Here is a 16507-nt window from a genome sequence, read left to right as displayed (position 1 = left end):
AGTCAAGGCCAGAGGGACATGGCTAGCTGGGACTGTCCCACTCGCCCTGCATGGCTGGTACTACACCACACTCTGCAGCTTAATCATGCAAAGCTGCAGGCTGACAAACCCACCACAGTGAAACAAGTGGCAATGTCTGTGATGTATCAGGAACTCATTAAATTGCCCCATCTGTCATCCTAGTTGTATGAGAGCATGCAATGACCCAGCAGCAGGAAGAGGATGATGCTCCAGAGAAAGGCAAAGTGTGGCTGGTGCATCAGAACATGATGACTTAATCACCATTACCTCAAGGACAGCTGCAGGCAAGTTCCAGCCATGTGCTGGCTGTGGCAAATGCTCTTGGCATTTCCTCCTTTTGCTAGGCCAAGAGCCCAGTGGGGCTCTCTCCCCCACTCTACAGATTGAGCAAACTGAGGCCAAACCCACTAACTTGGCTTAGGGCTCTGCACTGATGAGTGGCAGAGGCAGAGATCAAGCTGACATATCCAGCGTTATTAGCTATAGCTTTCGTCTACCTTGTTCAGGCAAGCAGACCAAGTCTCAGAAATGGATACTGTAGAGTCAAGTCCTCAGGGTGGGCATTTATCCAGTAGATGGTTAGAACCAGATCCATCTGGGCCTGGATGATGACTTGCTGGGTTCTGTGGCCAGTTTCTCAGCTCTCCAGCCTCGGCTGCTGCACCTGGCCAGGACATGAGGATTAAAGTTGACATCTTTGCTCACTGCCTGGTTGCAACCCAGGTGTTCATGACACGGACTGCCCAGCCAGCCTCTGACACTCTCCCAGCCAAGGTGAAAGGCTCTGCTGCTGACTACAGAGAGAAGCATGCTTTCTTCCAAACTCAGAGACAGGGGCATTCTGGGAGGTGTTTGCAGCCATCCAGAACCTTCAGGCTGCTCACAGCTCGGTGGAGGGTTCACCCAAGGCAGATGTGCTCCCACCCAGAGCCACACAAAGGCATGTCAGAGCCGCTGTTCTGAGGAAAATCTCATGCTCTTTAGTCCATGTTGTTGCCAGAGAAAACCGAAAATTGAATGGCAGCCCCTGGTTGTGAGGAAGGGCAGTGCCTGGAATCAACTCAGACAGGTGCCCAAGTCACGTGCCACTCTCGGGCAAATGCACACTCACACGCATGCCAGCGTGTGTGTGCGTGCGTCCCTGCCAATGTGGAGCTGACTGTTCTTCCATAACCAAAAACTGCTTTGGACTCTCCAGCACATCCTTTGGTCCCTATATTTTGAGACAGCCTTGGTTTCTGTGCCGGCATTGCTCCTCCTCTGACTCCCTGTTCACCTCTATCTGCTGATCTTTGATAGCCTGTGTGTCCATGGTCCCTTCTCTTTTCCTCTTACTTTGTCTACGCTTCTTTGTGCCTCAGACATTGCCTCTCTCTGTTTCTCAACTTTCTTTTTGCCTTTCTATTGGACTCTCTGCGTCTCTCCATCTCTCTCTGTCTCCTCCTATCTCTGCCTTTCCCCCACCTTTGTCTCTGTTTTCCTGTGACACTCTCCTGGAAATGCTGAAAAGTGGCCGAATCTGAAGTGACAAACAGCACTACACAGAGAATCCGCCCCCGGGCTGCGCGAAGCTTCCTCCTCCACATCACCTCACCGGGAGCAGCTATTGTGTCTCACTCAGGCCCAGGGAGCTGAGTGGAAGGACCCGGGGGTCTGAGCTCTGACTGCTCTGCCACTCCCCCATTGGCTCCTGGCAGCCTGTGCTCTGTGAGCGAGCGCTGAGAGGGCTGAGCGACAGGGGGAGACTCTCATCTATAAAAGGGGAGTAAGGCTCCAGAACTGCCAGAAGGGGATTTGGTAGCCCTCACCGCTTCCTCTGTGGCACTTCTCTGAGCTAGAGTTAGGGTGCCTTCTGGATCTTGGATCGGCCACCCTACCACCTGATCAGAAGCCTGCCAGGGACAAAGCAGTAAGCAGGTAAGATCCGCAGGGAGCTCAGATACTCTGGCTTTATGCATGTGCTCCTGATGCTACTATGCAGGGGACCCAGTGCAAGCTTGGGGGTGGGGGGTAGGTTTGGTTCTGGTTACTCAGCACAGGAAATCATAGTTTCAAGGCTAGTTTACAAAAGCCTGCTCAGGGAGTCCAAAGAGATGCCTGTCCTCTGGAACCCATGCCCTGAACAGTCCTGGCTTCCACAGGTGCTAGCGGCGCTTCGGCTCTGCCACGCAGCAGTCCCCACGCTAGTTTTCAGAGTCTGAGGAGAAGGGAGCAGCCTGGGTGGAAGACCAAGAGGTTTCTCTAATTAGCCTGATCTTAAAGGTCAACGTTCTCACTGGACTTAGATTACATGGGTTGGGAACATTAACGAGGTTCAGGACTCCGCATTTGCCAAATACCAATCGACACCATCAATGAATGTACAAATAAGTGCTGTCCTTTTTACCCTTTTTGAATCACATTTAATCACTGACAAGGTGCTGATTTGAGTGGCTTCTTTTGATTTCACTCAGAACGAAGTCCGGGGTTGTTTGGTTGAAGGGGAACTAGGAAGGAATGCAAGAGCTGGATACCCAGTCTGAGGAGGACTTCCCTTGCCAATTTTACTTTGAAAGGACTTGTTGCTTTTCTGTAAATCACAGCCACATTGCTGCTGGAGGCAGCTAAGTTAGGCTGCAGGAAGCTCGCTTGAGGAAAGCCATGGGCTAGGCTCTCTGATAGCAATGCCCGTGCTTAAAGAAAGTATTGTGGAACCGCAGAGTTTGACATCAGCAAAAAGCTGGCGAGCTTCAGAGAAGGCGACTGTAGATGACTCCATGACTGAGCAGTAAATTCTGTGTCTTGTTACTTTTCCCTGGATTTTTTTTTTCTGAGAACCTCTCAAGATTTACAAGTATCCCTTAATAAAGCCTCTGAGCTCTTTAGGTTATTAGATCTGGTTTCAAGTACCCTCCCACAGATAGCAAACCTTCATTATCATCCTCTGCCATGGGTTGGTGAAATACACACTGATATCTTTCTAATCTGACAGGCATTGCTGTCAAGATCTGTTGCAAAACCTTTCCGATTGTCAGTCCTTTTCTGTTCCTTGTCATGGGGGCTTCACTCCTACGCTCTGCTCACCCTCCTCCCCTGCTTCCCTCACTGGTGCTCCCATCCCACCCCACTTTGTCTTTTGTTCTGTTTTTGCAGGTCATTCATCCCTAGGCTTTGAGATCTGCGTGGGGGGAGCTCTTGAAGCAGCCCCAGCAGGGTGAGTTATGTGTGTATTGACACAATCCTGAGCCCACTGCTTTGTCCTCATTGTGCTAAGTGTGATGGGTGGCAGGTGACTCTTCTTGTCTCCAGGAGTAGCTGGCAGCTGCGAGTGTGGTGTCACAGCAGTTCCACAGACGCTGTGTGGTAGAATCCACTGTTTTGACGCAGTAGGCTACTCAAGTGGTTGGGTCTGGGTTGTTTGAGAAAACATATGGAAGGGTATGATAATTCTCAGGACTTCTGGAGCATTACCTCAAGAATTTTCCATGTATTGCCTAACTGTGTGTGACCACACCTGAACCTGTGTTGAGTTCAAACCCAATAGTCATCTTTTATTTGCTGCATGTAACTTTGCAACGATAGCTTTCCCTTTTCGGGTCTTAATCTCCTTCCTCACCAATATAGTGAAGATAATAATAATGTCTTCTCCCCCATGTCATTATGAGGCTCTTATGGCAGGCTGTAGGCACCTGGCATTTTGTAGGCACTCAGTAAATGCTATTATGGCCACCTCTCTGATGACTCAAAATGGCAGGCTTCAAAATGAACCCCTCCCCTCTCTTATAAGACATCGTCAGTCATCTCATCACTTCCTGCTGTGCGCTCTTCTGAGGAACCCTGACTAAAGTCAAATATATCTGGGGCCAGTGTTTCTTACCCCACTCCTACAGATGACGCCATAGCTTTATCTGCTGCTCTCCACCCCCCTCCCCAGCCCCTGAACAATGAAGTCCCTCGCTGACATTCTGCCCCACCTCCAGTCATCCTAGCACAACTTTTCTGTTGATTAGATCTCTCCCTCATTCTCTGAGGAGTTGGCCATTGCTGCTTTGGTTTCAGTGCATTTCTGAGAAGGTGTGGTCAGCAGATGCTCTCTCTCACCAGTGTGCTCCTCTTGGCTGATAAGTGATTGACAGATCTTACTGGGTCTGACAAGATGCTAAAACAACCTAACCGACTCACAGCTGACCACAGCAGGGGGAGATGGTAACATCTACTGCGCTGTGTCCCCAAGTCCTTTGCAGCTCAGCCTGGATCCCAGTCCTTATTCCCACAGGAGCACAGTGGTCATATCTGTGCGGCAGGTGGCGTGCTCAGGAGTTCCCTCACCCCACCCCCAGAAGTCCACTGGCCAGAATGCTTAGCCGCTAGCTGCAGATGTACTCACGGGGAGTAATGTGTCCACAGTGGCTTCAACTGCCTTTGCCCCCAGTTTTATTCTATTTAACTTGATAAAGGCTTACAGAGCAGTTAAGTAGCTCAAGGGGCAGACTGGGAGAGAAGCAGGACACCACATTGGCATTTGCATTTGTCTTCTTTGCCCTTCCCCTCTCTTTCTCATTCACCCACCCACCCCCATCTTCACTGCTCCTGCCCCGCCCCCACCACATCCCTTTCCTCTCTCTGCCTCTCTCTGTCTCTGTCTCTGACTCTGACTCTGTATCTCTCTCTCTCTCTCTCTCTCTCTCTCTCTCTCTCTCTCTCTCTCTCTCCCCCCCCCCCCGTCTCATTTTCCTTTTGTCTTTCTCCTTATAACTGTTCCAAATGACAATAAGGGAGGGGATTTCTTACAAATCTGACAGATGAGAAACATTCCTCTAAAACTGCAGCTAGTGCTATCACTGAGACCCTGAGCATGGCAGCCGGGATGGCAAGACTGTGCTTCTATCTGTCTCTGCACTCAAATATGATGATGACCTTTGGGTAAGACCTGCTCCTATGTCTACGCTTTGATACTTGCTGAACAATAGGTTGGCTCATTTTCTGTTCAGGACCCAGGCCACTCTGCAAACCGATCATCCAGGCTCTATGAGTGATCAGATCTCAAGAAAGAGCACTTCCAAGTTTCAGAGCCTTCCTTTGCCAGCCCCTTGGGAACCCACCAAAATGAACTTGCTGCTTTCCAGTGAGGTGAAAAGTCCTGAAATTGTTTCATTTTCAGGGGTGCATGAAAGTCTTGGGGATAGCCCACAGAACATGCCATGTGCCCTTATACCTCCGAACACTTTGTGTAGTCGGCATATCAATTCTGTGCCTAGTTCCTATCTCTCTGATCCACTGTATTCCCATCTAAGTGGGAACGATAGTGCCCAGATCACTGGTGAAGGTAATTCATATAAAAGATGTAAAGCATTTGGCCCCCAGGTAGGAGATGCTGTGAATTCCAGCCCTGCCACTAGGGGGTGCTGTTTCTCTCTGCCCACAGTTTTCCCCCAGGGCTTAAACCTTTACTGATACCCTGTCTTGAGGAGCCATCTGGAGATATCTTGCCTGGCACAGAGCAGTGGCACAGCCTTTGATAGATTCTAGGGTAGTTGTCACTAGAGAGTCACAGAAACAATGGTGTGTGTCAAGGTGGGTGTGAGAGCTGGAGTCCTGACTCATTGTGTGACCTTAAGCTAGTGACTTCATCCTTACCTTTCTCTATTTCCTCTTCCTCCAAATAGGAATAATCATATGCATACATTGCTCCCAGAGATAATTGTGATGTTAAATCATGCTATTATTATTCAGCCCTGGCTTTTCAAATAAAAATGCTTGCTGCCTCTAGAGCCTTGGCTGACTACAGTAGAAATGTCTCTGAGCAGGGGAGAGGGCAAAATCAAATCAAAACAAAATCAACTCTTTCAAGGAACTCTGGATCAAGAGGGAAAACAGTTACTACTGTGTGCTGGTCCTTTAACAGACATTGTCTGGAGGCGCGTGGAGAGAGGGTTATGGGCTGTCGGAGGAGCCTGTGGCTTGACCTCTCAGGGAGTATTAAAGTTCCAGGTGATGGTGACTTTTCTCTTCCTCAATGCATCCTGCCACCAGCACTAGCTCTGAACTTGTCAGGTGCAGGATATAACCTGCCTTTACTGCAGTGAACTCACCTGGCATCCTGTCGGGAGATTATTATTAGATATTATTAAATAATATGTCTGGAGACCCAGAAAAATTAGCTGAAAACTATCAGTAGGTCAAATGAAGTGGGCTCGGCATACTTCCTTGGAGAAGGGTCAGACAGTAAACACTTTTGGCTTTGTGGGCCACAGAGCCCTTGTTTCAGAAGTTAATGATGCTTTGTGGCACGTAGACACCTGTGGACAGCTGTCAGTGGAGCCAGGATCCTCCAGATAAATGGAACCCATAGAAACCTGTGGAATATATCTGTGAATGGAAAAAAAATATTTGGGCCATGTGATTATGGTGTAAGGTATGTGCAGATTACCCCTTTCTGTTTGTTAGGATGGTCAAACCTCTTCCCTCCACCTGTCTTTCCCCACTGTGCTATCACGTGTGTCCTGAGTGTAGCCAAGGACACATTTTGTGAAGTGCCAAGTGAAGAGGCTTCATCTGGGAGAGCTCCAGCTTACCCCGCCGGGGTCACCTTACCTCATGCTCACCTTCCTACTTCACAAAATCCATTGAAGGCTAAAAAGCTGCTTACTCCTCAGTTTGCTTCAGAGGGAGACAGTACTCTTCCTAGCTCTGTCCCTCACAGACGTTTCCCCAGTGAAAAGGTAGAAATCCCTGCCCCACCCTGACTCAGAAGCCACCAACATCGCTCAGCAATTTGTAAATCCTTTAAAGGTGTCAACGACAACAAACAAACACCAAACAAACAACCAAACAAAAAAAACCTAGAAAACCACAGCTCTCATCTTAAAGAGTATAAGAGAAAGTTTATTCTGGAATACGTTTTAAGTGGGAACACAGATGAAAATTCCAAGTTCTGATGTAGAAGCAGTTTCATGAATTTTTATCATTTTATGGAACAAAGAAAGACACAAATCAAGTCAAGTTTGAAATACATTGGTGGGTACATCTGAGAGGCCGGTACAGGAGGATAGGGGAAGCGTTTCTATAGGCTTTCTGATGACATTCTTAGCTCTTGGGTTGGAAGCCAATGTGTCTGCTAAGACAATAGATTCTGATGGGTCTTTTTAAAATCTATTAGTCACAGAATATTAGCTCTGACACAGAGGTGGGAAAGGGATGGTTGTTCTGGGGGCTGAAGCTAGCTCAAGGTAAGAAAATTAACTTCCATACAGTTAACAGTCCAGTCTCTTCACAGTGCTGAACTTCTAATGGGTTAATCAGTCTGTAAATACAGCTTCTTTTCAGGAGTGTGTGTTCACAAGAAGGAGGAAGTAAGAGGAGAGTGGTCTCAAGGCCAGAGTGTAAAGACACGGTCAGGGGGTCAGGGACCGGTCAGGGGGTCAGGGACCGAGCTGATAAGCTGGGCCATCTGTTCACAAGTCAAGAGAACTCAGACTCCCTTCTCCACAAAGCTCTTACAAACATTATTACCTCTAGGGATTCTGAGCTAATCTGCATAAACTTGGTAGTTGTAGCTCCTGAGAGGCAGAGGCTGTCACAGGATTGATCTGCTTGCTCATGAGGGGCACCAGCTCCCCTTCCACATAGTGGGCTCCCATGCAGGACCCCTTCCACATAGTAGGCCCCCATGAAGTACCCTTTCCACATAGTAGGCCCCCATGAAGGACCCCTTCCACATAGTAGGCCCCCATGCAGGACCCCTTCCACATGGTGGGCCCCCATGCAGGACCCCTTCCACATAGTAGGTCCTCATGCAGGACCCCTTCCACATAGTAGGCCCCCATGAAGGACCCCTTCCACATAGTAGGCCCCCATGCAGGACCCCTTCCACATAGTAGGCCCCCATGCAGGACAAAAAATATACTCAGTCACATGCTGTTTCGGTGTCCTTCTACCTCTTTCCCCTTCCTTTGTAGCCCACATAAGACCAGACTGCTGCCTTTATATTTTCTTATTTAAAGTGCCTAGTGTGTGCCAGGCATAGGCTTAGTGTGCCTAAAGCAACCCTCACACTCTTTGTTACTAGCCCCTCTGTATAGTGGAGAAAAATGATGCATAGCAAAGTCGGTTTTCTCCAAGTGGTGGTGAAGTGGCCATCTGGAACCTGCACTGTCCTCACTAAACAAGCTCAGTGGGACTGCAGCCAGATCATGCAGGATCGGAGCCTCACCTTCCTCAAAATCTTTGAACAATCCTCTCCCCACCACCACCACCTCAAGCTGTTTTTCTAAGTTGTTTGAGTTGGCCATCCAATGGTGTCAGATACAAGTGTCTGTTAGGTGCTCACCAGGAACAGTGGGGTCCCAGTCTCTCTCTCTCTCTCTCTCTCTCTCTCTCTCTCTCTCTCTCTCTCTCTCTCTCTCTCTCTCTTTTTCTCTCTCTCTCTTTCTCTCTCTCTGTGTGTGTGTGTGTGTGTGTGTATGTGTGTGTGTGTGTGTGTCCCTCATGACTAGGGCCAATGAAGGATGCAGGCCCAGTGTCTCAAAGGCCTTTGACATTTTTCCAAACAAGCTGGAAATTAAGCTTTTCTTTTTTTTTAACTTTAAAAAACTCCCAGTTTTAAAATGTCTGTTTATTCACTCACCAAACTTGTATGGGTCTCCTGGTCTCATCTGAATTCTGGATGACATTCTGGGGTTTGATCCATTCATCTGTTCAGCTACTCATCCATCCATCCAACCATCCATCCATCCTTCCATCCACCCATTACTGCATGCATCAATCCATCCATGCATCGATCATACAAATTTGTCTGGTCTCCTCATGACATTTTGAACAAATGAAAACTATAGCTAGGCTCATGAGGCTGGCACGGACTGGCCTCTGCCCCCTTCTTGGCATTATCACTCCAGTTTCTCCTTTACATATTTTTCTCAACTGTGGCTTGCCTCTCATGGTCAAAATACCCCACACACTCATACTGAAGGAGCTTTGTATTTACAAAATCACCTCTCGTGTTAGACTCAGATAGTCAGATATAATCCTGTGCTGGGGCTAGCATGGGTGGCTGCAGGAGATCAAGGAGGGATCATGTCCATACAGATTTCTTGGCTGTGATACCTGAGGCTGAACTCGAAAGAATGAGTGGAGTTAGTCAAGTCAAAACATAATAGGAATGGGTGATAACTTTAAGGCAGAGGGAACTCTGTATGCAAGGGTTGGGGACAGCGTGTGTCCTTGGCTACAGAATTGAAGTGGCTTGGATGAGCCCAGGCCAGGGAGAACTCACATCAGATGCTGGTGTGTTGTGTACTTTCTAGGAAGCTGTGGACATATCTCTTTGCACCTTCGTGTTCTCTCCACTATGGGAATTATATTGGTCTCAGCCTTATGGGGTTATCTTGACTGTCTCACATTAAGCTGTGCACAGGATGGAGCAGACATGCATAGTGTGCACTTCACAAATGCAAGTTTCTTGCACTGGGAAAGATGCTGAGTATGGTCAGAAGAGTCAGACCTTTAGAAGGCATTTCAGAGCCTGAAAGGCTGGCACAGAGCTGGGGGCGGGGGGGGGAGGAGCACCGTCAGAGGGGAGTGTCAGGAGAGTCCTCTGGCTATTGTGGAGATTGTGTTTAAGGGAATAAGCTTGGATCTGCTCCGGAACCAGGCAGAAGCTGAAGGCTGCAGGGTGGGGCAAGGAGATGGAGCAGCCTGGGAAGTCATCAGTGGACAAGAAGGCAAAATCTGCAGTAGACCAAGTGCCAGTCTTCCTTGACCAGGGGGAGTCTTGGGAGGCCTTATCTTCCTCATTGTAAAGCAGGCATGGTAATGGTGCTTATGCCTTAAGTTGTTGTGTATGTGGTTAGCTCAAGGGCTTTTCAGAATGGCAGGTACTTTAGCTACTTCACCACCTATATCATCACACAGAAGCTAAGGGGGAGAGGAAAAGATGCTGGCATCAGTTTTCTATAGAGAGGTTGAAATTGGGTCTATTTTAGAGTTCACTGGTATGGGAAGTCTTCCAAAGGATTGCTCAAATCTTATAACAGACCAGAGCTACTCTGATCAGCATCAGAGGAAAAAAAAAGAGCCATTTATTTTGTCTGCATGTAAATGGTGCATTCACTTGCCTGGACCTTCCTTTGGTTTTTCTCATCTGATAGAACGCAGGAGAAACCCAAGGGACACCGAGATACCCAGGCTACATAAGTACAGTTCTGTTTTCCACTTTGAGCTTCCCTGTGCCAGCAGTTGAGCCCAGTCTCAGAAGAAGCACATGGGTCTGCTTCTGGTCTACAGTTGCATATAACCTCGGATGAGTTACCGAGTTTCTAAGCACCAGTTTTTCTCATCTCTAAAGTGGGCAGGTCATGCTCACCTCTGAGCTGGTGTGGATTGTTACTGGGACTCATAGAAGACTTAGCTGCTGATAATTCGAGCCTGTTCTACAAACTGCAGCTGTTAGGTGGAAAGTTGACCGAGTTGGCCCACACCCCAACTTCATTCACTGCTCAGGGCAGATGTGGGCAGCTCTCTGTGGCAAACTGCAGCTGTTAGGTGGAAAGTTGACAGAGTTGGCCCACACCCCAACTTCATTCACTGCTCAGGGCAGATGTGGGCAGCTCTCTGTGGTACCAGTGCCCCTATAGGGGCTTAGGATGGTAGAATCTCGATAGTGGCAACTGAGGTCATGGTTAGGAAGCCAGCTGTGTACTTTAAGAGAGGATTCTTGTCCTGAGGTATTTCAGGGTTTTGGCTCATGGGTGGAATCTTTGAAGCCCCCAAGCATCAGAAGAAACAGAGCAGTTCTCAGGAACCTGGAGGGAAGGTGGACACGGTTTCTTATCTTGGAGATAGTAGGTCAGGATGTCTTGGTGGGAAAAGAGTGAAACCCCCAGATAGCTGGCTAGGAGTCCGCAGGGCATCACAGTTCCACTTGCAAGAACCACACAGTGATTTGACTTCTAAGGAGTGGTCTGATGAGGTGAGAGTGGTGCTTCAGTTGTTAAGAGTGAACCCACATCTGATTCCCAGTGCCTGTGTCAGTCACCTCACAACTGCCTGTCACTCCAGCTCTGGGGGATTCAGGACACCTTCTGCTGGCCTCCATGGGCACCTAAAATTATAGAATATATCCTACCCCCACACACATAGACATATAATTAGAATTAAAATCTTTTTAAAAATCGACCGTGAAAGTTAACTTTTTGCTTTAATTGCAAACTCGTCACATCATTTTCTGTTTTCCTCCCCTCCACTAAGCCTTTTCATGTCCCTTCCCTCCAGCCCCTCCCATATTCACACTGTCAAAAAGGGACAACTTCTTTTTATAAACTATCAGCTCATCTGTCATAGTAGGCCTATTTACAGAGGGCCTACTATGTGCTGGCTGGAGTTTTAAATGCTAGAGTAAGAGGTTAAGACAGCTAAGGTCTGTGCCTTTGAGAGCTAATGTTCTAGTTGGGGAAATGGTAAAGGTAGATACTTCAGCTGGTGGGAGCCTGTCTGGACCTGTGCCATTTAATTTATTTAATGCAAGAAAGGAAGCCTCATGAAAACCTGAGGTCCGGATACTCCAGACAGAGGAAAAGAATGCACAAGGGTCCTGAGGCAGGAACAAGCTTAGCCTGTTTGAGGCCACAGACAAGTACTACAGAGAGGGCAAGAGATAGTCTGTGTCTAGGGAGCATGTGTGTGCGTGTGTGTGTGTGTGTGTGTGTGTGTGTGTGTGTATACGTGCATATGTGAACACTTTCATGGGCAAAGTGCTCACACAGCTAGTTAGGGAGTGCACTGTTGTGATGGAAGAGGTACAAGTTACTGATAGGTGAAACCTAATCAAGGAACCAAGAGGACAGGACAGGTTCTTCAGGAAGCGGAAACAGCATGTGCAAGGGCAAGGGTGAGGCAGAGCCTGGCATATCCATGAAAGTAGATCTCAGGTCTGATGCTGGGGTTAGGGAGGGGGCCAGACTGGGGGGGGATGCGTAACAATGAGGCAGAGGGGAAGCCTCACTCCACATAATGGGCACCATCTCAGAATTAAGGTACTGGGGAGGACAGTTCATGAGATAGTCAGGGAATCCAAGGATGGAGGCCTGAGCAGTTGTCAGAGTGAGGAGCAGTGCTGAAGTCAAAGAGGAGGGTTCCAAAGACCTTGGGAAGAACAGAGAGAGCAGGGGTGTATGACAGCAGAACAGTGCTTGCTTTTATGTCCAGCGTCCAGCCTGGGGACTCAGCACATAGGGACAGACTGGAGGCTGGTGGCAGTCAATGTGTGACTTGAAGGTGGACAGACCAGATCAAGCCCTGACTTACTGGCTTCCTAGCTTAGTAGAACCATTTTTCTGTGCCTCAGTTTCTCCATCTGTCAGGTGGAGACTACAGCATAGCCTGCCTCACAGAACTATTGCACAGGCTGTCTACAGAGAGAAGATCCCCGGAAGCGGCAATTACTCAGCTCTCAACCCTTCCTGACTCCTCAGCCTTGACTCCTATGTTTCCTCCCCAGCTTCTGTGTCCTTGACTACAGGATGAGAAGAATGCCTGCCTGGTGCTGCTCTTACGCCACACATGAGTAAGAGACGGCCTTGTCCGCTCCAGACACACTTCACCATCTTGTCCTTCCTTCTCTCTCTCTCTCTCTCTCTCTCTCTCTCTCTCTCCAGCAGACGAGTGAGACAGAATGGCGTGGTCCAGGCTGATGCTGGCAGCTTGCCTCCTTGTGATACCCTCTAATGTTGCTGCGGACTGCCTGTCCCTGTGCTCCCTGTGTGCAGTGAGGACTCAGGATGGGCCCAATCCCATCAACCCTCTGGTAGGTCTCAGCAAGACTTCTCCGTGTTATTCTATTTGTGGGTGGAGCCCAGAGAGGGGAGGTTGCATATCTGGGCAGCTATGCCTCTGCCGCAGTGCACATTGTGGACAGCCGGGTACCAAGGTCTGATGTTGTCTAGTTCCCACTGCATTCTAGACTTCATTACCATGGCTCCCTGAGGCCTGCACAGAGACCATGTTTCCAGGCAGTCAAGTGCCTGGCAACAGGATGTAGACCATGGAGTGCTTGCTCTGCTGTCTGAAGCGTTGGGTACACATTCCAAAGCTTTCTTTCCTGGCTGATAGGCATCTCCAAATTCAGTCTCCTGGCAGAAGCTCTTCCCTTGACACTATCAGGATGTGCTTCATGGGCCTGGGGCTCTTCAGGACTTGAGACTTTTCTCCTGGCTTGTTGACAATATTTTGAGTCATGCTTTCTCACATGCTGCACCTTGCAGGGTGTTCGTTGGCTGAGCTGTGGTGGACAACACTCAGGCTTGCCTTCGGTCCTGTCTTGCTCCCTTACTCTGGAACTCTTTCCTGGGTCTCATTTTCCTCATCTATAAAATGAGGGTTGACTCCCTGAGATCATGATGATTAGTGTTTAATATCTGTCTGGTCTGTATTCCTTGAGCTACACACAGTGTGTCCACCACACAGTGTGTCCGTGCTCACTCTCAGGAAAACTATGTGGCTAAGCATGGGGACTCCAGCCTCAGACCTTCAGAATTCAAGTTGCAGTGTTGTCCGTCACTGTCAACATCATTATAGTCATGGAGGTGACTGAATGCTCCCTACAGCACAATGAAGTAGATCCTGTACCCCCAACACACGCCCCCCTCAGGTGTGCTGAGCCCATTCTCCACGCACATTCTTTCTGCTCTTCAGAACCTCTCTGTCTCAAAGTGTTAGCAGCCTCCTCCTCACCCGATAGAGGTCGGGAGAGCAACCGTACCCTTTGAAGATCGCAAGCACATGTGTGGGGCAATTGGAAGATCTTGCTTCTACTTTTGGCCTTGCCACCTGTGTCCCTGTGCTTTTGGGATGACTGCCTAGCCTCTGTAAGTCTAATTTCTCATCTCTCACATGATAAAGTTCTTGTATCCTTTCAGATTTGCTCCCTGGAGTGCCAGGACCTGGTGCCACCCTCAGAGGAGTGGGAGACATGCCGGGGCTTCTTGTCTTTTCTCACCCTGTCTGCCTCTGGGCTCCGCAGTAAGGATGACTTGGAGAATGAGGTTGCTCTGGAAGAAGGCTACACTGCACTGATCAAGCTCGTGGAGCCCCTCCTGAAGGAGCTGGAGAGAAGCCGACTTCTTACCAGCATCCCAGAGGAAAAGTTCAGGGCTCTCTCTGGCAGGTTTGGCAACGGAAAAGAATCTGAGCTGATGGGTGCTGACCTGATGAATGATGAAACCGCACAGGCTGGCACGCTCCATTTCAATGAGGAGGACTTGGGAAAACAAGCCAAACGCTATGGAGGCTTTTTGCGCAAATACCCCAAGAGGAGCTCTGAGATGGCCGGGGGCGAGGACGGGGGCCAGGATGGGGATCAAGTAGGGCATGAGGACCTATACAAACGCTACGGGGGCTTCCTGAGGCGCATTCGCCCCAAGCTGAAGTGGGACAACCAGAAGCGCTATGGTGGTTTCCTGCGGCGTCAGTTCAAGGTGGTGACTCGGTCCCAGGAGAACCCCAATACCTATTCTGAAGATTTAGATGTTTGATGCATAACACTTCCCCTCCATGGGGTTGGGTCTGCTCCCCTACCCTTCCCATACTAGAGCTTCATCCTCTTGTGCTTGTCCCAAAGCTTGATCCATTCAGCACTCCTATGAAAACATCTAAGCCCAGCCACCCCGCTCCTGTTCTGCCTAGGAGTGCAGTGCTTGTTTGCAGGCAGAGTCAGGGAAGAGTGGTGATCCCCTGCCAATAGGCCCAGTGTCCGGCTCAAACCCCTAGACCTCTAAACTACCACTACTAGTGGTAGCTTTTCGGTATCAGCCCAACCACTCTGTCCCTGTGACCCCTCCCCACCCCAGAATCCAGAGAAACTTGTTTTTTTTTTGTACCTATAGGTCTGTGGTATCTAAACGTCACTGATCGAGTGCTCCTTTTGGAAGAAAAATGAGCACTCTGTGCTAGCATTGCATGTGAACCGCGAAGACACACAGTGCAGAAACACAAAACCAGATAGATAAACGCAGATGAAGATCTTAACTGTGTTCTCAGCCACAGAGGCTCTTGTGCAACCTACTCTGGAGGCCACAGGCTAAATGAAAAGGCTTTTCACGGACAGGGATTCTAACCCCAGGGAGACCAGGCCTCTAGCATGCTAATTGTCTGTGCATCCAGAGTCCTCGTGGTTTCAAATGTGTCCTGGAAAAGCCCAGCTCCTAGACTCTGGTTAGGGCCATGCCTTTCCCAAGAGTGAAATCCCCTTGCTCATAATGAAAACCCGTCCTTCTGAAGGCTGAAGGGATAAGGGGGAAACAAAACAAACTAATTTGTTCTGTACAACAAATTCAGAATTTGGGCCAGTTCCCACAACCCTCATTAAAAGTGATCAGTATCACACTTCTAGCCCATGAGGAACCGACTCGGGGTGGGGCTGATGCTGCTGGGCACAGCTGTGTTCTTCAGTAGTGGAGCTGGCTGCTGCGGGAGCCAGAGCCATTTGGCTGAGCCATTTGGCCCAGCATATGCACTGGTACTGGGAAGGGGGATCCAGAAGCAGTAGCTGAAGGAGAGCCTGTCCCACTTCAACACTACAGTGCGCCTCATTCTCTACGCCTCCAAATAAAAGCAGAGAAAGAAGAAAACAACTGGGCGTTCAGGGTCAAGTGGACTTGCTGGATCCAAATAACCCAGAATCAGAGGCAAGGTCCTCCTTGGTCTCCTCTCCCTATCTCCAGCCAGACACTTAGATTGACAGGTTAAGGAGCTGGGGCTGGACAGGAGAGGAAGCAGACTGGATTTGCATATTTGCATAAGATATCTTGAGTGTCCCTCTCCACACACCGGCCATAGCCTGTAGAGCTTTTTGTGTATTCTGAAATGTGTAGATTGTTTTACAGTGACTTGTGTGCTGCTAACAAACAAACAAACAAACAAAAACAAAAAACCCCACCACATTTATCTAACTTACTTGGAACATGTGAGTCCTTAATAGGTCTGTGTAGTTTCCTGCTTCTCTGGTACAATAAATAAAGTTAAGCGATGGCTTGCTGTGTTTGCATGAGTATATTCGAGTCGTCTCCAGAGAAAGTGTCTGCATATATGATACGTATATACTTACATAAGCAGACACACATGTGTAGGAGGATTGAACCTGGTGCCTCCTGAGTGGCAGGCAAACACTCTACCACCAAGCTACAGCTCCAGTCCCTATAGTCATATTAGAACACAGTGTGGAATAACAGAAAGCAAGACAGCGAGTGTTCCACAGATTCACATCTGTAAATTGAGTCTGTGACTTTGGGCAAGTCATTGACCTCTCTGGACCTTACTTCTTATCTCTATAAAATAAATATGAATAGGGCAGTGTGTAGCGTGCCTGTGAGGGTCAGATGAAATCAAACATGTAAAGTTCCCAGCACTTAGGTTAAGTAAGTGAGAGTTTCCTTTCCCATGTGGTCTTAAGGAACAATGGCAAAGTTGGGCATTTTGGTAACAAAACAGGGAGGACACGGAGAGAGGTACTGCAGCC

General features: G+C 48.8%; 1 protein-coding gene across 4 annotated transcripts; it reads left to right on the top strand.

The window, feature by feature from the left end:
* Nucleotides 1-1421: 1421 nt before the first annotated feature.
* On the top strand, nucleotides 1422-16026 carry Pdyn (prodynorphin). Of its 4 annotated transcripts, XM_076929740.1 has the most exons (5): nucleotides 1422-1938; nucleotides 3154-3214; nucleotides 12651-12799; nucleotides 13911-14468; nucleotides 14877-16026. In XM_076929740.1, the coding sequence occupies exons 3-5, from the start codon at nucleotides 12668-12670 to the stop codon at nucleotides 14889-14891; spliced, it is 705 nt and encodes a 234-aa protein (XP_076785855.1). In that variant the 5' UTR covers nucleotides 1422-1938; nucleotides 3154-3214; nucleotides 12651-12667; the 3' UTR covers nucleotides 14892-16026. The 4 variants fall into 4 exon arrangements, with proteins under 4 accessions (XP_076785855.1, XP_034349416.1, XP_034349413.1 ...); XM_034493522.2 differs by having other exon boundaries at nucleotides 1436-1938; nucleotides 13911-16026; XM_034493517.2 differs by having other exon boundaries at nucleotides 1437-1938; nucleotides 12654-12799; nucleotides 13911-16026.
* The last annotated feature ends 481 nt before the right edge of the window (nucleotides 16027-16507 follow it).

This window comes from Arvicanthis niloticus, chromosome 2 (genome assembly GCF_011762505.2).
Source record: "Arvicanthis niloticus isolate mArvNil1 chromosome 2, mArvNil1.pat.X, whole genome shotgun sequence".
NCBI lineage: Eukaryota > Metazoa > Chordata > Mammalia > Rodentia > Muridae > Arvicanthis > Arvicanthis niloticus.
The sequence above is the reverse complement of the archived record's forward strand: the minus strand, read 5'-3'. Positions and strand labels throughout refer to the sequence as shown.